General features: G+C 40.9%; 1 protein-coding gene across 1 annotated transcript in view; it reads left to right on the forward strand.

Moving 5' to 3' along the window:
• Gfpt1 (glutamine--fructose-6-phosphate transaminase 1) overlaps nucleotides 1-21,340 on the forward strand; it is a 56,321-nt gene extending 34,981 nt beyond the window's left edge. The window contains exons 12-19 of the mRNA XM_005364812.1: nucleotides 1,819-1,916; nucleotides 5,211-5,331; nucleotides 5,872-6,029; nucleotides 11,793-11,907; nucleotides 14,361-14,488; nucleotides 15,673-15,840; nucleotides 16,512-16,673; nucleotides 17,343-21,340. Coding sequence (XP_005364869.1) covers nucleotides 1,819-1,916; nucleotides 5,211-5,331; nucleotides 5,872-6,029; nucleotides 11,793-11,907; nucleotides 14,361-14,488; nucleotides 15,673-15,840; nucleotides 16,512-16,673; nucleotides 17,343-17,387 — 995 coding nt within the window. The 3' untranslated portion in view covers nucleotides 17,388-21,340. The remainder of the gene's footprint in view (nucleotides 1-1,818; nucleotides 1,917-5,210; nucleotides 5,332-5,871; nucleotides 6,030-11,792; nucleotides 11,908-14,360; nucleotides 14,489-15,672; nucleotides 15,841-16,511; nucleotides 16,674-17,342) is intronic.
• The last annotated feature ends 565 nt before the right edge of the window (nucleotides 21,341-21,905 follow it).

Raw genomic sequence — 21,905 nt, forward strand, 5'->3', positions numbered from 1 at the left:
CCTGCCTCTGCCTCCCGAGTGCTGGGATTAAAGGCGTGCGCCACCATTGCCCGGCTTAGTACATAGTCTTAATGGTCTCTATGCATATTATTAATTTGGCTGTAGGACCTGGGAGTACTTCAGTCTCATGAAGACATTAAGTATTTTTAGAAAAATATATCACCATAGTTTGGAGTTCATAGAAATAAACATAATGAAGGTAATTTTCTAGGTAGCTTTATTGAAGTATAGTTAGATGTAATGAACACAATCATTCTGCATGGTGATTGTACATACAGCCCATGTTGATGGGTTTAGGTGTGTGTGGTTTGTGTATGTGTGTACAAGTGTACATGCATGTGCTTTTATGGATGCCAGAGGCCAACCTTGGGAGATGTTTCTTAGACTTACTCCACTTTGTTTTGTTTTGTTGTTGCTGTTTTATTTTGTTTATTGAGATAGGGTCTCTCACTGAGATTTGGCATTAGGATTAGGCTTGGCATTGAGCCCCAGGGATCATTCTGTCTCTCTCCAGAGCTGAGAATGTAAGCACATCCCATCATGCCTAGATTTTTACATGGGTTCTGGGGATCAAACTCAGGCTTGTGTGGCAAGCACTTTATGGATTTTAGTATATCTTATCATGTATTTTCTTCCTTTGATTTGTTTTATATGTGTGTAGGCAATGTGTCATGGCATGCAGGTAGAGGTCAGAGGACAACTTGTAGGAGTTGGCTCTCTCCTATCATATGGATTCTGGGAGTAGAATTCAGCTCATCAGGCTCAGCAGCAAATGCCTTTACCTGCTAAGTCATCTCACCTACCCAAATTCATCATTTTTAAAAAGTAACTTTTTTTTATGGGTTGGACAGATGACTCAGAGGTTAAGAGCACTGACTGCTTTCTTCCAGAGGTTCTGAGTTCAGTTCCCAGCAACCGCATGGTGTTTATAGATGGTGATAACCCTAACCCCAGCCCTAACCCTAACCCTCTATAATAGGATCTGATGCCCTCTTCTGGCATGAAGGTATGCGTACAGAACACTCATATATATAAAACACAAATAAAATTTTAAAAAATAACTATTTTTAAAAGATTTTTTATTTTATGTGTATGCATGTTTTGCCTATTGCATGTATGTGCATCATGTGCATATGTGTACCTGGTGCTAGAAGATGTTAGATCTCCTGGACCTGGAGTTACAGACAGTTGTAGCTGCCATGTGGGTGCTGGGAACTAAACCTGTGTCCAATGAAAGAGCAGGAAGTCCTCTTGACCACGGAGCCATCTCTCTAGCACCAAATTCGTCATTCTAAATGGAACATTCTGCTTCATTATTTTTTTTTTCTGAGACAGGGTCTTGTTATGTTGCCCAGGTTGGTCTTGAATTACTAGTGTCATATGGCTCTATTGCCTCAGCTTTCTAATAAGATTCTGAATTTTGACAGAACTTTATAACAGTCATAATCATGGCCTCAACAGGCTCAAGACATAGAAGAGTTCTAACATTCTGGAAACTTCCTTATGCCCTGTTGTCCAAATCCAGTGTCAGCTGATCTGCTGGTCCTGTCCCTGTAGCTTTTCCTTTGCGGTAATTTAATGTACAGAGAGGAATGAAAAGTGACTTAAAGTGAGTCAGTGCCTGCTGAGTGAGGGGAGGGACCATCTAAGCTGTGAACTGTTAATTTACGTAGCTACAACAAAATAGTCTTCTGGGAAATATGAATTGCTTAAAACAGTAGTATTGGTTTTTCAAATTGACAGTGGATATTTATGAAAAGAATTTTCTGTTTATATGGTTTTCTCCTAAGTAATTATATACACAAATTTCTATTTCAGTGAATTTGGGTGGTTTGAAAGATCACATTAAAGAGATCCAGCGGTGTCGGCGGTTGATTCTAATTGCTTGTGGCACAAGTTACCATGCTGGTGTGGCAGTAAGTGCCTCTTTACACTTTAGTTACAGTGTATTGGAATCAGGGTATCTGCTGCTCAGTAGTATTTCTAGTAACATACCATGTAAAACTGTATTTAAAACGTTAAAAGTTATTATTGTATGTGTACATGATATGTATAGGGAGGCATGCATGTGAAGGGCAGGGGACAACTGGAGTAGGTTCTCTCCTTCCACCTTTATGAGAATTTTGAGGGTTCAGTTCGCTCTCCAGACTTGTGTGACAAGTCCTTTACCTATTGAGCTATCTTGCTTTAGCCTTGTAAAACTATCTTATTAAAACATGTTATTGTGTCATTTTTTTACATGACATTTCAGGAAAGGGATAGAGGATGTTCTAATTGCTGTGTTAATGGAAGATGTGCTATAGAAAGAAAGCTACATATACATATAGGCTGCCTTTGATTGACATCATAACTAGAGTGGGAAGGGGCTTTGCACTGACCTAAGTAGCCCACAGAGCATGCCTTCTTGTAGTCATTAGGTGTTGTTTTTTGTTTTTTTGAGAATATAAACTAATAAAAATGGGTTAATTCTAAATGTAAAAACTAGCTAACAATACACTTAAGTAATTGGCCAAGCAGTGATTTAAATAATATACTTTGGGAGTAGCAGCCTTCTACTATACCAGATCTAAGATCCTTCTTCCTCAGCCTCTTAATATAGCTTTTGGGGTTTGTTTATTTTGCTTAGAATTGCCCACTAGACTCAGACAGATGGCCAGTGGCTTTTGTGAGCCTCAGCAGGCTTTACTTCACAGGTACTTTTCTGCAAAGAAAGGAATTCTGCTTTTTAACAGAATTAGTTTATTTATTTATATTTTATTTTCGAGACAGGGTTTCTCCGCAGCTTTTGGTTCCTGTCCTGGAACTAGCTCTTCTAGACCAGGCTGGCCTCAAACTCAGAGATGCGCCTGCCTTTGCCTCCCAAGTGCTGGGATTAAAGGTGTGCGCCACCACCGCCCGGCCAGACTTAGTTTATTTTAGATTTATTTGTTTTATTTTATGTGTGTGAGTGTTTTGCTTGCAAGAATGTCTGTGCACCAATGGTGTGCCTGGTGCCCTTGCAGATCAGAAGAGGGCATTGAATCCTGGAATTACTGATGTCTGTGAATCACTATGTGGCTGCTGGGAACTGGACCAGAATCCTCTGCAAGAGCAGCTAATGTTCTTAACTACTAACCTATCTCACCAGCCCAGACTTTGCTAAATTAGTGTTTAGAAATGGAAAGTCCTGTGTTGGGGACTTACATTGGTTGTCAGTAAAGAAACTGGGACATGATGGCCACTTAAGTTAGATTCAGCTGTAGTTTCTTCATAAATGTAGATTACACACTGGCATACACAAGTCTCTTACACTCAGTTTTTGCTTTAATAAGATTGGTTTCCAAAGTTCATGATAATAATTTTTTATTTGCTGCAACATAAATATTTACCTCTTACTCTGTGGGAGCTAATTTTTGTTTTTTGAGACAGGGTTTCTCTATGTAGGCCTGACTATCCTGGTCTTTAGACCAGGCTGGCCTCAAACTCTGCCTCCTGAGTGCTGGGAATAAAGGTGTGGGCCACCACTGCCTGATGAGTTATGTTCATTTTTAATATCTGGTAGGTTGTTAGGTTTGTTTGTTTGTTTGAAGATAAAATTCCAATCTAATACATTTGTAATCTAAGGGGAAATTTTTTATTTACATTTATTTGAAGAAAAACATTTAGCTTGTTAGTGTCAGTATCTGATTTATGAATAATTATAAATCACACCATCATAAAAGTAATTAAAAGTAGGAGCACTTAATTTTCACATATTTGGCGTTCATATTTCTCTAATATTTTTATTATCATGTTGCTGCAATGTTGTAAAAAACTCCCAAACTAAAATAACTGTGGAACCAAGCACAACAAAACAATTCTCTTTCAGTTTGTGGGCAAGCAAAAGTTCCAGAGCTGTGGAGTATGGACAACTTTGCAGGGGTCTTTTAGTTTCTCTCTCTCTCTCTCTCTCTCTCTCTCTCTCTCTCTCTCTCTCTCTCTCTGAGCATGCATATGTGACACAAGTATAGGTCTGGATGACGTCAGAAGAGGGTGTAGGCCTCTTTGGAACTGGAGGCGTAAATGGTTGTGAGCCACTAGACCTGGGTGCTGGCGAAGAAACTCAGGTCCTCTGCAAGCAGCTCTCCTGCAGCAGCCTTTGTGGCTTTTATTGCTATAAAGGAGGAACACATGGAGATGAGACTAGAGACAGGCAGAGCGGGGCTGGCCTGAAGAAACAGGTGACGGGCTAGTGGGCGAGAATGTCTGTTGTCAGCGTTAAAGCACCGCCATGTGTCTGTGCATCTACAAGACTTAAGAGATTTTGGTGCTTACAAGTGTGTGTTCTGTTGTTTCTAACTTTCTAACATTTGGAGTAGAAGGAATATGTGTATCATTGACATTTTATTTTTATTTTTGTTTGTTTTTTTTTGTTTTTTTAAATATTTATTTATTTATTTATTTATTTATTTATTTATTTATTTATTTATTTATTTATTATGTATACAATATTCTGTGTGTATGCCTGAAGGCCAGAAGAGGGCGCCAGACCTCTTTACAGATGGTTGTGAGCCATCATGTGGTTGCTGGGAATTGAACTCAGGACCTTTGGAAGAGCAGGCAATGCTCTTAACCACTGAGCCATCTCTCCAGCCCCCTATCATTGACATTTTAATTTTAAATATCAGGAATTGGAGAGTTAGAGATTCAACTCAAGTTCATTCAAAAACAGTGCTTTTTTTCCTCCAAATGTTCCTTTGTGTGGATATATCCGCTTATAAGAATGTTTGCATGGAGCTTAGAATTATGACTCACACCTTGTAATCCCAGCACTCAGAAGGCTGAGATAGGAACCTTACTGCAAATTTGAGGCCAGCTTCAACTGTATAGTGAGTTCCAGACGAGTCTAGTCTTGAAAAATAGAATTTTTTAAAACACTTGTATTAAAGTGTTAGCAATGCTTATCTCTTGCATAGTGGGATGTTGAATACCTTTAATTTTTTTATTCTTTAATTTGTATTACTTAATGCTTTCCATATTTATGCCTTGTTCTTCTTTTGGCAGCGCTGGGGTTGGAAGCAGTGATGGGGTTGGTTGGCCTTATGCATGCTAGGCAAGTTCTCATCACTGAACTATATCTCTAGTCTGTATGCTATTTTTATAAACACAAAAGTAGAAACTGTACATTAAGACCAAAGAAGTTCAATGAATAAGGATGTCTGAAGGTAAATTGTGTTCTCTTTTCTCTCTAGACCCGTCAGGTTCTAGAGGAGCTGACAGAGTTGCCGGTGATGGTGGAGCTTGCTAGTGACTTCTTGGATAGAAACACTCCAGTCTTTCGAGATGATGTTTGCTTTTTCATTAGTCAATCAGGTATGTTCATTTTAGACTTTAAGAGGAAAAAAAGTCACTGTAAGTCAATTTTCCTAATAATTCTATCAAATCTTTTAAGAATTAATGCTTAAACTGGTATTTCAATGACCTGGTAAGTACAGATTGACTTCAGTCATACTAATACATTCTTTATGATTCAGTAAAAACGAACACCATTTATACATACAGCTAAAAGAGCTTAATTTTCAGATGAGAAACAAAAGAGATCCTAGAAAGCCTATGTCTTGTAAATATATGGTTTTTGTTGTTATTTGAGACAGCGTCTCACTATGTAGCCTTTGTTGACCTGAACTCACTAGGTAGGCCAGGATGGCCTCCAACTCAGTGATTTGACTGTCTCTTCAAGCCAAGTGCTGGGAGTAAAGGTGCATGGCACCGTGCCTAGCTATATCTTCTAAGTTTAATAAGAGCTTGCCTCATACTTTATTTAAAACAAATAAGTTGAAAGTGTGGCCAGCTTTTCATGTAAGAAGCGGCATACTCTGAAACTGCTGTGTTACTTTTGTCCATTTTACACAGGTGAGACAGCTGATACCCTGATGGCTCTTCGGTACTGTAAGGAGAGAGGAGCCCTAACTGTGGGGATCACAAATACAGTCGGCAGTTCTATATCAAGGGAGACAGATTGTGGGGTTCATATCAATGCTGGTCCTGAGGTTGGTGTGGCCAGTACAAAGGTAAATCCTTGGTTTCTTCTACGGCAGTTACTTAAGCATCCTGTTGTTGAGGGGTGCTGGTCTGTGGGCCAGTTGATGTGTTCTTTTCCCTGGTGTAGTCTTAGAGTTTACAGAGGACAGTTACCAGGTCTGCTTTGAAAAGATCTCTGCCAGCTTTTCCTGTTCGTCATGCACAGTCTCTATTCTCCAAGTACAATAACTCCAAGCAGTCATGCACCACCCTGTTACTGGTGTGGTTGGGATTAGAAAAGCAGTAAATTAGAAATGGAGAGTTTAATCCAAACAATTACTGATGTTTTTATTTTATTTTTTATTTATGTATTCCTGGTTTCCTTAAGTATGTCAGAATATGACACTACTTTTGAAAAACCGTAACAAGGAATATACTTTGTAAAACTGACAATTAAAAGTAAAGCTAATTGGGTGCTGGGTAGATGTTCGTCGTTTAAGAATGGTTGGTGTGAGCCAGGCGGTGGTGGCGCATGCCTTTAAACCCAGCACTCGGGAGGCAGAGGCAGGCGGATCTCTGTGAGTTCGAGACCAGCCTGGTCTACAGAGTAAGTGCCAGGACAGGTTCCAAAGCTATACAGAGAAATCCTGTCTTGTACAAGCTTAAGTCCTGAGTTAAAATCCTCAGCACCCATGTAAAAAGCCTGATTATGTCTGCCTATGACCTTTGGGTGTGTGGAGACAGGAGGCAGCTCCAGGTTCAGTGACCAGCTGTGTTTGATTAAGTCAGAGTGGTAGAACAGGGTACCTGCTGCCTGCTCACCATTGTTCGCGCATGGATACGTGGATGCACATTCACAGTGCAATATCTCCCTTCCCCACACAGTCAGAGCAGTAAGATATATACATAAAGCTTCAAAAGCAGAAATGACAGGATAGTATTCATTTCTTTTTAAATATTATATCTGTAGGAGTTTAAAAATACCTTGGTTTTAAAGGTGTGTAAAACTGCTATCTGTAGTTGAGATATACAACTTTTTGTAAGTTGTATAAGTATATAAAATACAAGATGTTACTTAGGATTTTTGAAATTTCAGCTTACCTGTTTTTCTGCTTAAGTTTAATATTTTTTGTTGATTGATATGTTTCAGTGGTTTAGGCTTTAATCCTTAAATCTCATGGAAAACTTTTGTGAAAAATTTGTGATTCTTAGTTAAAAACTCTGGATATTTTGTTTTTGTTTTGAGAGTCTTGACATTACTATAATTTCCACATAGTTGAAATGTGAATTTTCTCCATATGGTGCCCTAAGCACCATCCTGTGGGGAGTGAATAACAAGCTCTTTGTAGCAGAGTCCAGACAGCTCTGGTCAGGGATGGGCACACAGGCTCCTGTCACAGCACATGAACCACCGCACTTCAGCATGTGCGGAGAGACAGATGATTGAGTTGTAGGGGATATACTTTACAAAGTATTTTTTGTTTTTTTTTTGCTTTTTTCGAGACAGGGTTTCTCTGTGGCTTTGGAGCCTGTCCTGGAACTAGCTCTGTAGACCAGGCTGGTCTCGAACTCACAAAGATCCGCCTGCCTCTGCCTCCCAAGTGCTGGGATTAAAGGCATGCGCCACCACCGCCCGGGCTACAAAGTATTCTTGATCCTTTAGTTTATGAGAGCTTGAATTTCTCCATCGTTTTATTATGAAGGTTTTCATGCATGTAGCAGTTATAATGACTTAACACCCATTTACCCACCGCCTGGATTCCACCATGAGTCTTTTCTGCAGTTTTAGGAAGGTGCAGCTTGCACTGCCATGTGGTAAACTTCCTTGGTTGTGCGGCTGTGTGTTCACAGAACAGCAGTTATTCCTTTGTGCTCTTGCCAGTCCGTGCCCACTCCTAACCTCTGGCTTCACGCTCAAATCTACTGCTTTCTCTTACTAAATATTGTGTCATTTTCCAGATAGTTCTCATGAATAGGAGTTTTATGAGACGTGTCTTCTATAATTGGCTTTCACTTAGCATGAAGCCTTTGAAGCTTGTTCACGTTGTTGTTAGTATCAGCAGTTTTTCTCTAAGAGCAAATCCTTTTAATTTCTTAAAATTTGAAATATTTAGATTTATAGGAGTTACAAAGTTGTGTTATCAGTCAGCCTCACATTATCATAACAATAGCTAAGGCAACTAACATGAAAAGAAAAAGGTTTCTTTTGTTCATAGCTCTGGAAGCCCAGGCTGAAATTAGGCAGCATCGTTGTTTTGTAGCTCTGGTTAGGCAGTCAGTCATGCAGTAGGGAGTGAGCCAGGAAGCAGAGATAATCTGAGAGTCAGAGGGCCCACAAACTCCTTCAAGGATTTTTTCTTAGATAACCAAAGGATCCATTACTAGACGTCAGCTCCTACCAAAAGGAGGAGGTCTGTAATCTTTCAGGAGGACCACCCTGAGGACCAAGCTTTTAGCACATGTACAGGTACCCTAGTAGTAGCCCCAGTAGAGATGCCCCATGTACCCTTTCACCCCGTTCCCTAGTGCTTACATCTTGGATAAGAAAGCAAGTGTCTTTTAAAGTATGCAATGTCTTTTAAAAGTGTCAGCTTTAGTAATAGTGAGTATTGACAAGATGGCTTAGCAGGTAAAGGTGTCCACCACCAACATCAACCAAGCCTGACGATTTGAGTTTTATCCCTAGAACCTGTATAGGGGAAGGAGAGAACTGACTCCCTCTAAGTTTAATAGTTATGGCAGCTTATTTATTATTTAATTATTTATTAATGTAATACAGCTTCATTCTTCCTGGACTCTAAAGTAATTTTGTTTTCAGCTCTCTTAGATATTCTTGGCTTGGTGTTCTATAAGATAGGTTCTGGGTTATTTCATTACAGCAGTTTCTGAATGGGAAGTGAGTTTGTATGTTTTAAGTAGTCACAGAAGTTGCTCCCCATCACTGCTCAGTGATGAGCCTGTGTACAAGTTTCCAACTCTACCTGAGAAGATAGTTGGTTTAAAATACTGTTACTGACTTTCACATAGTATCAGACCAATGATAATTTGGTGTTTCTTTCGGAATTGATGGTGCCAGTGTGCAGAATTTGTAGTTCTTGTTATTGCAGGTGTTTAAAATTTTACCACACTGCTAACTTAGGGTTTTTTGGGGTTTTTTTTTGTTTGTTTTGTTTTAATGTGCCTAAGTAATTTTGTTTTGAACTTAATAAAAAGAAAATCAAGTTGGAAAGTTCAGTCAACATTTTCTGGGTAATTTTTTTTCAGACCTTAGTAGATTGTAAATGTGAGGTGTAGCTTATTTTTATCATATTGAGTTTTTTGGTATGCGCAGATGAAATGAAAACTATGGTGGCTGGGACACACTCATTGGTAGCGTGACATTAGTGGTGGACTGGAGCGGCTAGACTGAGTGCTTGTTGCTAGATCAAGTTGGATTTGGAACAGCTTCATATCCTTAGGGGACCAAGATCCTGTTAGTGATTTTCTCTTCATTGAAAGACACATCCATAGTGACAAGGGGAAGCTGACACTTAGAACTCAGAACATAGGCTCCATTCATACTTCAGCGTGTATGTGGTTCCAGTCTGCTGGGGGGATGAAATGGGGACAGGTGGCTGTGGAGGCCAAAGGTGTCCAGCAGAAGTGACAGGGTCTCACATAATAGTTTGGCTGAGGTGTCTCCTCAGCATGACAGGAGCATAATCACTTAGGAATTGACTCAGGGAAGAATGCTAGAAACTGGGTGTAAAACCGTAATACACTTCCTGAATAAAGACCTATGCACAGCACAATATACCTAACAATTTAGCAATGAAAATTAAGTGAAAGTCTCCAAGGCCTAAAGCACAAAAGCTTTCTTTGAAATAATAGTGAGTCCTCCAGGCATATGGCACAGGCCTTTAATCAGCATGGAGGTGGAGGCAGGTGGATCTCTGAATTTAAGGCTTACCTGGTCTACACAGAGTGCTGGGGCCACACAAAGGAACCCTGTCTCAAAAGAAAACAACCACAAAAGTAAGAGAAAAAGAAAAACAGACAACGAACAATAAATTTGTCAAAAGAGTGAATATTATTAGCTAACACACATGAAAAGAAATCTTAGTTTCTTTGGACTGAAGCTATGAATGACAGGTTCTTGTGGTGGTGTGCACCTGATGGGGATTACTCGAGCCCTTAGGTTTGAGATCAGCTTGGCAACAAAGGGAGACGACTCCCACGTGGTGAAAGGAAAGAACTGACTCCCATAGGTTGTCCTGACTTTTCATCCCGTCAGGACAAGCACATGAGCCACCAGCTCCAAATAAATAAACATTTGGAAAAGGTTAAGATGGTAGTCATTTGTCTAAAAGATAGTTTTGACTCTGACTTTTTTTTTTTTTTTTTTGGCTTTTCGAGACAGGGTTTCTCTGTGGCTTTGGAGCCTGTCCTGGAACTAGCTCTTGTAGACCAGGCTGGCCTCGAACTCACAAAGATCCGCCTGCCTCTGCCTCCCGAGTGCTGGGAATAAAGGTGTGCGCCACCACCACCCGGCCTATGCTTATTTTTTAATTGAATGTTTTTGAGATAGGAGTTCATGTATCTCAGGCTGGCCTCAAGTTTGTTCTGTCGCTAAGGAGGGTCTTGGTTTTTTTATTCCTTGGGTTCTGCCTTCCAAGTTTTGGGATTATGGGTGGGTGCCACTATGTGTGCTTAATAACTTTCTTTTATTGAAAATATATTTCTTATACATAATAAATAAAGAAAAATTAGGGCCAGCAAGGTAGCTAAGTGAATGAAGTTGCTTGCTGCTAAGCCTGACAACTTCAGTTTTACCCTGTGGACCCCATAGAAGGAGAGAACTGACTTCTAGAGGTTGTCCTCTGACCTACACACAACTCACAAGTAAATGTAAGTTATAAATACCAATATGTTATCATAGGTTTGCAGATGCTTAATTTTTACTTACTTACATATATTTAGATTTTCCTTTAACTTTTAGTTGCTTTTGTTTGTTAAAAAAGTAAGAATGAGGACCTGTGTGGGGATACCTCTGTCTGGACCTAGTAAGCACCTAGTAAGCAGCTGTGCCTGGTAGTTTGCGTTTATCAAGGGGAAATGGAGATGGGTGGATTGCTAGGGCTTGATTACCAGTGCAGCATAATCAGTGAGCCCTAGGTCCCAGTGAGAGACTGTCTCAGTGAAAAATGCACAGGGGGCAGCTCCTGAGGAATCCCTATGGTTGGCCTTAGGCCTCCACATGCACACACGTAGGTAAATCTCACCCCAGGATGCCCTCTTCCTATAACTCAAGCGCAAAGTGAGAATGAGCTAAGGTGGTAGCTCACACCTGTACTTTGTGCACTTTGGGAGACTGGGGCAGGAGAATTACTTTGAAACTAACCCAGGGTATGGAGTATGACCCTATCTTTAAAAGGAAAAGAAAAAAAAAGTGAAAACGAGGAAATGCCAGTAGGCAAAAATTAAGGAGCAGGGGTGGGGCATTTTATAGCTATCCACAGATCTCTTAGTGCCAGGAGCTCTGTCCTTTCTCCTCACTGTGGTTAGGCACATTCAGATTATCAATCTCTTTTTCCCTTCCTTCTGAGGGGTGTGAGGAGGTTCCTAAGCACTAGTATTTTATGTAGGTCTGAGATACCTAAGTGCTTTGTGATTAAAAATGGAGGTAGATGCTAAGCCAGGCCAGCAGCAACAGTGTTGCTTTTAAAAGATGAACAGTGTATACTATGAAGAATTGGGATTTAATTTTCATCTTTTTGTTAAAATTTCCAGGTTCTGGAAACAAAAATTAATTTTTGTTTTCTTTGGTGTTTTAGGCTTACACCAGCCAGTTTGTGTCCCTTGTGATGTTTGCCCTCATGATGTGTGATGACAGGATCTCCATGCAAGAGAGGCGTAAAGAGATCATGCTTGGATTAAAGCGGCTGCCAGGTATGAAGACACTCATATTTTAGAGGTGTTTTAAAATATAATTTTTCTTAGCATCGAAAATAATAGGTTTCTTTCTTTTTTGGTGTTTTGTTTTTGAGGCAGGGTCTCACATAGCTGAGATTGGCCTCAAACAGTAACCATTTAGCTGAGGATGACCTTGAGCTTCTAATTCTCCTTCTTCAAGTGATGAAATGACAGGTGTGGTGTCCTGCCTGGTTCATGTGATGCTGGGGATGAGCCCAGGGCTTGTTACATGTTAGGCAAGCATCTCTACCACCAGAACCACATCCCCAGCCCTGGATTGTTTTATAGACTATAAATATTAATCTATTGAAGCACAGTTGGCAAAGATTCCATCTTAGAGACTGGCTCTTCACCTTGTTAATCATTCCCTTTGCTGTGCAGAAGCTTCTTAGTTAGCAATAATCGCACTCCGGTTACACTTGGTTGGCTGCCATACTGCACTGCGCAAAACTGCGGAAACTTGAATTCCATGAAGTCCTACTTGTCAATTCTTGTGATCATTTCCTGTCTTGGTGGGAGTCCTTGTCTTTGCCTGTGCTAGTGTCTTGAAGTATTTTCACAATATGTTTTTCTCCAGGAATTTTAAGTTTTGGTTTTTCTTCAGGGTGAAAAATAATGAATCTAACTTTTTTTATGTCAGTACCCATGTTTGTATATTGAAGACATAATTTTTCTTCAGAGGTGACTTTTCTCAACATTTTTGTCAGAAACGGTGGCTGCTACCCTGTGGTCTGTCCCTGGTCCTCTCTTCTGTTGGTCTGCATATTGAGTTTCTGTCAGTCACTCTCACTCTGTCGCATAGTCTTCATCTACGCAGTGTCCTAGGACTAAGCAGAGTACAGTTGGGCGTTGGGAAGCCTCCTGCATTACCCTTTCTGCTTAGGATGGCTCTGAATAGTTGGAATCTTTGGTACTTTTTATGTTCTGCTTGAGCAGTAGTTCTCAACCCTCCTAATACTGTGACCCCGTAATACAGTTCCTCGTGTTGTGGTGACCCCAACCCTAAGATTATTTTTGTTTCTATTTCTTAACTGTAATTTTTCTGCTGTTACGAATCACAAAACAAATATCTGTGTTTTCTGCTGTGAAAGGGTCCTTTGACCCCAGGTTGAGAACCGCTGTTGTAGAGCTTCAGCGTTCCTGCCTTCACAGCAGTGACCAGCAGAGAGCTGGCCCAGGCCTGTCTGCTCCAGAGTTATTTCTAGGTACCTAGAGCAGTGCTACCTTCCTGGACTGAGCCTCCTGCTGCCTGGACTTTTTTGCCATGTCAGAGTCTGTCCCTTTCTTCCCTCTCCAGCTGTCTCCCACTGGTGTGTGCAGGTTGAGCTTTAGCTTCTGACTTGAGACTGTCTTGGGCCTAGAATAGTGCAGTTTTTAAATTTAATTATTTTATTATGTGTATAGGTATTTTGCCTGCAGTGTATATCTGTGTACCACATGCATGCAGGCCTGTAGAGGCCAGAAGAGAACATCGGATCCCCTGGAACTGGAGTTATAGATAGTTGTGAGCAGCAGTGTGGGTGCTTGGATTTGAACCTGGGTCCTCTGGAAGAGCAGTCGGTGTTCTTAGCCAATAAGCTATTTATCCAGCTCTGATTAGCTTAGTTTTAAGAAGTAGGTTTCTTTCTAAGCTCGTGTCTGACCACAGAGTCATAAAATGACAGAAAGAACCCCATTGCTGGAGGATGCACTGTCTGCAGACCAGTACCTGACTTGAGGCTTTGAGGGCTGTCGTTTGTCCTGTGGGTGGGACTTCTCATCTCTTTTTCAGGCTGTGTGGCTTACCTTTTGGATGAAACTTCTGTTTCCCTTCTCCCAGTAAGGGAACCATAGGTCTAGAGCTTGGTTACTTTTGTCTGGTGGCTTTTTTAATCTTTTTTTGAGACCAGGTCTCTTGTATCCCAGGTGGAGTTTAACTTAGTATGTAGGGGAGAATGACCTTGAACTCTTGATTCTCCTGCTTCTACAGGTATTATCCGCTATGCCCAGTTGTATGCAGTTATGGGGCTTGACCCTGTGTTCATCGTAGGCAAGCACAGTCTAACTCTACCAGTTGAACTACATCTTTGACCCTTTGAGTCTTTTTTTTTTTTTAATTCTAACTTTTCTCCCTGACTATCACAGGAGGCAGCTTTTGGCCCACCACCCTATCTGGAAGTCTAAACTAAGGCTCTTTATTTTATTTTCTATATGTTTGATGTGGAAGGGACTGAACAATGAATGAAGTTCTCATCTTCTCCTGGTGCTGTGGTTTGTAGTTGCATAGTTAGAAGGTCTTTCTGTTTTTGCCTCCATGTTAAGAGAATTTCATGCTGATGCCACAGAAGAGAGGAAGTCCTGGTCTTTGCTGTTTGCTTCCAGTATAGCATTGTTACTTTATCTATGTATTGCTCCTTTTTCATAGGCTGGGCTAATCTTTATCTTAACAGACTTGATTAAGGAAGTGCTGAGCATGGATGATGAAATTCAGAAGCTGGCAACAGAACTGTACCACCAGAAGTCAGTCCTGATAATGGGACGAGGCTACCATTACGCTACGTGTCTGGAAGGAGCCCTGGTGCGTTTTCTCACTTAAGTTGATTTTACTACTAAAGACTTAGGGACAGGGCACATAACACTTTTGGTTTTTCAGGACAAGGCTTCTCTGTGTAACAGTCCTAGCTGTCCTGGAACTCGTTTTGTAGACCAGGCTGGTCTTAAACTCACAGAGATCCACCTGACTCTGCCTCCCAAGTGCTGGGATTAAAGGTGTGTGCCACCACCACCCGGTGGGAACGTGTACTTTTGTTTATTCTGCAGTACTAGGGATTTAACCCACAGAGAGCCAGGCATTCAAAATATCACTGTGCCTTGTCATTCATTTCGTTTTGTGTGTGTGTGTGTGTGTGTGTGTGTGTATGTGTGTGCACTTGTGTGTGTGAGCACATGCATGGGTGGGAGGTGGCATGCTTCAGTGCATGTGTGGGAATCGGGACAGCTCAAGCTGGAGTCAGTTTTCTTCCAACCATTTGAATCCTGGACATCAAACTCAGGTTGTCAGGCTTGGTGGCAAGCATCCTTATCTTGCTGACTCCCCACATACTTGTAAAACAAATGAATTGAAATGGGCAAAATGTTTAAAATGCCTCTGTTTGTATATTGTGGTTTGTTTGCCTTAAGAAGATGCCGTAAAACTTAATTCAAAAGTGAAAGCCAGCCGGGCGGTGGTGGCGCACGCCTTTAATCCCAGCACTCGGGAGGCAGAGGCAGGCGGATCTCTGTGAGTTCGAGACCAGCCTGGTCTACAGAGCTAGTTCCAGGACAGGCTCCAAAGCCACAGAGAAACCCTGTCTCGAAAAACCAAAAAACAAAAACAAAAAAAAAAAAACAAAAAAAAAAGTGAAAGCCAAGAAAAGTGTTTACATGGGAACTAGGGGTTAGCATTTTAAGTTGGATATACATGCAATTAAAATATGAACAATTGACTTAAGGTTCACTAGATAAGAAGTTGAAGTGAATTATAAGGCACAGCATGACTGATGTTGATAGTCTGAATCCTTAAGAATACTCTTTGTAGAACTTCAGCACTGTGGTTGTTGGTGTTTTGGAAGTGATGATCTGTTCTTAGCTCTAGGGACAGATCAGTAGTAGTCTTTAATACTTCCTAGTAGACCTAACCATCTCAGATGCTTTGTGTAATATTTTCTTAAAAATAGAATTTTGAAAAATGAACTAAAGACTCACCTGGTTCTTTAATTCTAGAAAATCAAGGAGATTACTTACATGCACTCTGAAGGCATCCTTGCTGGTGAGCTAAAGCATGGCCCTCTGGCCTTGGTGGACAAGTTGATGCCTGTCATCATGATCATCATGCGAGACCACACTTATGCCAAGTGTCAGAACGCATTTCAACAAGTGGTTGCACGGCAGGTAGGTCAAGCGCTTTGATAATAGCCTGGAGCTCTGTGAGCGGGGTTACCAAAGCATAGGTGAATTTATGCTAACTGTGCCAAACCAGGCCTGGGAGATGACCGCAAACCATGCTTGCTTGCCAACTTCTTTGCTGTGCTGTTTATGTATAGGGAGCCAGAGGCTTAGCTTTTGATGGTTCCTGACCATCCTCTCTCTCATTATCAGCTCTCATAATATAAGATCTAAACCAGAACTAGGCCTTAGTCTCCGGATTCTTTCTTCTGTCAGTTAACACAATGTTTTCTTTTCACTTTAACATGATGAAGTATTTCCTTCAAAAGAAACTCTAATGTGTAGAGTTTACATTAACATCATGAATGCTGTGCCTCACATTCTCCCACCATCAGGTGGCTTATGTTTAATTCCAGAGATATTTCTTACTCAACACAGTGTACTGGAAATAAACTTGAACTTCAAAGGAAGGCGAACCTATATTCAAGTACTAAGCTTGGCGTTTCTTTCTTGTGTAAATTTTTGACAAAAATCTACTGAGTTCCACAAAAGCTGTTCGTGCCCATCTACATGAGCAGTCAGAGCGTGTCTGTGTATCTTGCAGTATGGAGCACATGCTCACTTGTTGCCTAGCATGTACTTCTCGTGATTGTGTCTGCATGTGGTTTTCTTCCCAGGGGCGCCCAGTCGTGATCTGTGATAAGGAGGATACCGAGACCATTGAGAACACAAAAAGGACAATCAAGGTGCCCCACTCGGTAGACTGCTTGCAGGGCATTCTCAGTGTGATCCCCTTGCAGCTGCTGGCTTTCCATCTGGCTGTGCTGAGAGGCTACGATGTGAGTGACCGCCTCTGTAGAACTCCGGGGTGGCTTTTGAACTCTAGGGTACATCTTGATATAGTTAGTCCCAACTTTTTTTGTTTTTTAGATATTTATTTATTTAGTTTGTGTATATACATGTCACAGTTCATGGGTGGAGGTCAGGGGACAACTGGTAAGAACTGGTTCTCTCCTTCCACTCTGTGGGTCCTAAGGAGTGAATTCAGGTTTGGCAGCAAGCACCTTTGCTTGTTGTGTCTCACCAGCCTTCCCAACTTTCACAGTAGCTCTTGAACATCTGCTGCACCTGTGTCTTCGCACAGCCCAGTCCGTAGTTTACATTGCTTTCTTCTTACCCATAGGATTTGAAGAAGCCTTGGTGCTTACTCCAGGCCTTAGACTGACTGGGCAGGGGCTGTGATTGGCATTTTGGGGTGGGACAAGTCTGTGTTGTTTGGATCTCTCCCACAGTGAGGGCTGCAGGACTTGTAGCATTCTTAGTCCTCTTGCTATTGTGGGAACCAGAATATTCTGTGGTGTTTCCAGGGTTCCCTGTGAGGTCTGCCTCCGTAGAGGGACTGAGGTAGCTCTCCCGGTATATATTAGCACCTTCCTCTATTGTTTTTCAGTTATTTTACAAGATAAATTATATGATTATATTTCTTAATATAATTCTCTTTTTTGCAGGTTGATTTCCCACGGAATCTTGCCAAATCTGTAACTGTAGAATAAAAGGCATCTGAAACTTATGACAGTTAAGCAACATGAGACACCTTTTGAATTTAAATTTTTGATTTAAACTGTTGCCTCCTGAAAGCCTTTTTAGTAAATTCTTATTTATATATCAGTTATAATTATCCCTCTCAATTAATGATTTTGTGCAATTGCCTCATTTTCAATAATACATGGGGGCGTTTGATTAATAGAATTTAAATTGAACCTGAAGTCAGAGAGATTTTAGCTGTAGTGTTGTATAAAGAACTGGATAATGAATTTCTGGGTCCTCCACTTCAATCATGAGGTTTGTTGAGTTTTTGAGCTGATTTTTGTTTTCCCATGCCTTGATTCAGTCAGACTGATAAAAGACCAATGCATTTCATTGGAATACTCAAAGTCAAAAGCCAGTGTGTGCTAGTACCTGCTGAAGGCTTTGCTACATGATTTATAAGTTGAAGATGCTGTGGTTTATTTTGAAGCTTGTCTATATTTTGTTTGTAAATCAAACTGTTCACCTAAAAAAACCTAAGTTCAGTTAAATTGGTCTAAACATGGCTGTCATCTCTAGGTAGAGGGAGCATGGGGCAGTGTGCGGTACATTGTGTCCTCCATGCTCGAATAAAACACCATGTGGGGTTGTGTAGCTCTCTGATCTGAACTACTTTAGACCCCAACAATGTGGCTGGATGTTTGAATATAGGACCTGGGCATCCTACTCCTTGTTTCTTTACCTCCTCAGAGTCGTTTGCATGGCCTTGAAACTGTAGAGCTTAATTTAAAAAAAATATTGTTGAATGCCACCTGTCTCCTTTGACATCACAGCAGAGTTGCTGTCGAGCATCTCAGATTGGTATTGGCATGTTCAGTTCTCTCCAGCTTTGTCCCAAGTCCCTTCCCTGCCTTGCTGCAGAAAGCATCCCCTTGTGGCAGTTTGGAGGTTCTTCTTGATAACTTGTGAGATTTGCACTGGTCATTTGATCTTCAGTGTATGTGGTAGATGAGGCTTAGAACTTCACATACTTTCCACTGTGGAGTGACATGATTTAGGGCTGCTTTCTAGATGTTTTCCTTTGTATTGTCTTGACTCCTGTTTAGGAATGAATGCAGTATGAAGAAGTGATATTGACATGCCTTCATGCTGATAGTGTCAGAAATGGAGGTCGACAATTGGGATAAAGTATTTAAAGTAGAACATTAGTTTGATACCCTATAAATGTGTGGAATAAGTTCTTCATAGAATTATTTGGGTCAGATCATGTGGCTGTAGGAAGGTGGTTATATTCAGTTAGGTCCATTTCTTTCAAAAGCTTTCACCGTTATTGTGGAAGTGTAGTAGTGGAGTTGGTAGCTCACTCTTTGTGTTTGAACTTGATGTTAAGCAGTTCATGCTATGCCAGAAGTGTAGGCTTCTTGTGAAGGTGGATTGAAGACAGAGTTTATGTAACTTTGGAAGATTTCACTTCCATTGATAGAGACTGGAAACCTGATTTTTTTAAAAACATAAGACAGGGCCACAGTTTCTACCCCATGTAGCTGCTTTAGTTATGTTTATCTGTTCTAATTATTTCCAAGATTTCATGTTTGTCTAGCATGTGTATCATGTCATTTCTTGTGTTTGACATAATAGCATGGCTACTCATAGTTGTATGTGTTTCATTGTTGTCTTTTTTCATGTGTTGCTCTGGAGTACTGGGTGATGTTGGTACACCAAGACATTGTGAAATGATCACCACAGTATTCTTAGGTCATCCATCACCTCAGTTACTGATCCAGAGTCCTCTTGGAGCTGTTTTGAATTATACAGCTCAGTTTTACTAATCACCCTCTGTGTAATGGAATATTGGAACTTAATTCTTCTGTCTGGCTCTGACTCAGAACCCATTCACCAGTTTCCCTTCCATACACACTCCAAACCAGGATAAATCCTAAAAACCAGTCAAAAGCCCAAATGAAGCCGGGCGGTGGTGGCGCACGCCTTTAATCCCAGCACTCGGGAGGCAGAGGCAGGTGGATCTCTGTGAGTTCGAGACCAGCTTGGTCTACAAGAGCTAGTTCCAGGACAGGCTCCAAAACCACAGAGAAACCCTGTCTCGAAAAAAACAAAAAAACAAACAAACAAACAAACCCCCCCCCCAAAAAAAGCCCAAATGAAGTATTTTCTAAACAAATATTATTCTCTTCCCTATCCCATTTTGCTTTCTACCCTGGTTAATGTAGTGATTTTAAATTCTTTTATTAAGTTAGTTCTTAACACCCTGATATTTTGGTGAGGCAAGCCTCTGAGTGAATGCGTTGGCCCAGTTAAAATTAGTATAATATAGGACATGGAAATCTAATTTTTCAAAACAGAATATCCTGCAAAAGGGAGGCTTTCTATAAAAGTTCTTTCTTGTAGTGTGTTTAAAGTTTAAGTTCACACATACATCCTTTCCTGGGAGCCCTTGCTAGGCAGGGAGGACTGTGGAGGACTCAGTTAATGGTTACTTTGAAGTCAACTTTAAAAAAAAAAATCACCTATGCCATAGGAGTGAAAGGGCTACAGAAAGTGCAGTACTCACTTGTAGTTTGTGGCTGTTTGCAGCTGTGTCTGAGCCCCAGCTGTGAGCAGCTGTGTGCTGGGCAGCAGAGCTATACCTTCAGAGCAGTTCTGACGTCCCTGGTGGGTCTGTTTCTTGTGAAGACACAGGTGGAAGACTGGAGAGATGGAGCTGAACTGAGGTGTTAAACGCTGTGAACGGGTTTGTTTACTTAAACAGTGCTCCGCGTTCTGGAGCATCTTCGTAAGCAGCTGTCCCGGTCTGTCCACGATACATGGGTCTGTGGTACGATAAAGAGCCGCAGTTAATAATATGCTGAGATAAGCCACTGTGTGTCCCCGCTCCTCAGAGGGATGCTTCAGGTACTGTGCAGGAGGCTGTTATTCTGTGTCCTGGGTGGTTTCTGAGGTAACACCCTTTGAATCCAGGGCCCTTACCTGAGTAGTTCCGAGGAGGGAGGAAAGGAGCCTGTTCTTGGTCCCTTGTAGTATTCCTCTGAAAGTCATTTTTGTCACTCTTTAGAGAAGGAAACCAGCTGAACTTTAACAAACACACTTTCAGTTTTTTTTTGGGGGGGGGGCAGTCTTTTGTCTTTTTTTTTTACAATGAGGATTCTATAGCAATAAAAGAAACTAAGGTTACCTGTTTATTAAATACTATAACTGGTATGATTTTTCTAAAAAAATATTAAAAGCACAATCTCATTGGAAAGTGTTTATTGAAAAAGAATTCATAATTCACATTGAATTTAGGAAGGCCAAAGAAATGGAAGGGAATGGTAAAGACATTTTGGTTCATGACATCCACATGTTTAATGAGTTGTGTCTTCAAGAATACTAGCAGTGTTTTAAACTTGGAGATGGATTTCACATGATTCTGTTTAGTCTCAAGTTTGGAAGTTTTAACATATAAGTTGGTCTTTCTCACTGTATTTAAAGATTGTTAAGTATTTCAGTGTCTCTGTAGCTTGATGAATCGAAACACGTCCTCAGACCCAGGATGGTGACAAATAATGAAGCTGGCATTGGCTTTGAATAGTGATGTCTGTGGTTAAGCAACTGGAGCTGTGTTGTGTAACTAGCTTGAGTGGTGTGCTGTAAAAGACACCAGGACAGAAGGCTGATGAGGACGGCGTGGAAATTCTCGCATTATCTTGTTTTCTGTACCAGTTTCCAGAGTGAGTGTAGTAATGGTCTTGTTAACTTTTCAATGTTCTCTGGGTGAATGTGTTTTTCCATGAATAAAGTTTTGATATCTGTTGAAATTATACTTCTGTGGACTGGGGGTTACAATAATCATTGCTCTGTTTTGATTTTGTTTTCTTTTCAATGAATGTTTAGTTTTCTGAGCCAGATGGTTATTTCATCCTCATGTCCTGTTAAATCAATCCCATGACTACACCGGAACTGTGAATAAATTACCCAAAACCTTGCTGTGTGTTTGCTCCTTTTTGATAGGGCTTGGGATGGCACCTGGGCCTCAAACTCTAGGCCACAACCCATAGTATTTCATTTTGAAGGGTTTACCAGTGTTTGAAACACATAGGCATGTAGCATTTTTAAAAAGGTGCTGTCTTAATATAGCCAGTGTTTTCTTTCATTGTTAGTAAACATGTCTCATGTTTTATTTCTGTTACTTTAAAAAAAGAAATGATCATGCAATTATCCAGACCCACATGTCTCTAGGCCAGCTCCCAGCTGTTTTATCATTAGACAGCACTCTGATATCACACTCTGATGCATAGTACTTCACATTTGAAAAATAATTCGTGAACAGGTTATTAGACAACAGTGATGAGAAAGTTGAAGATGCATTGCTAGCCACAGGAGCAGGAAGAGTGAGGGTGAGTGGCGGTCACGCCTGGCCTGCACTGGGCACTTCATAGGTAAAGTGTCCAGTATAGAACTGGAAACAGCAGGTCCATGCTGGCCTGCCCTGGCTGGGCCTCTCATACAGCTCAGCCTCTGCCCTTGTTCTTCCCCTCATCTTCCTCTGT

Source organism: Microtus ochrogaster, unplaced genomic scaffold (genome assembly GCF_000317375.1).
Source record: "Microtus ochrogaster isolate Prairie Vole_2 unplaced genomic scaffold, MicOch1.0 UNK1, whole genome shotgun sequence".
Lineage (NCBI taxonomy): Eukaryota > Metazoa > Chordata > Mammalia > Rodentia > Cricetidae > Microtus > Microtus ochrogaster.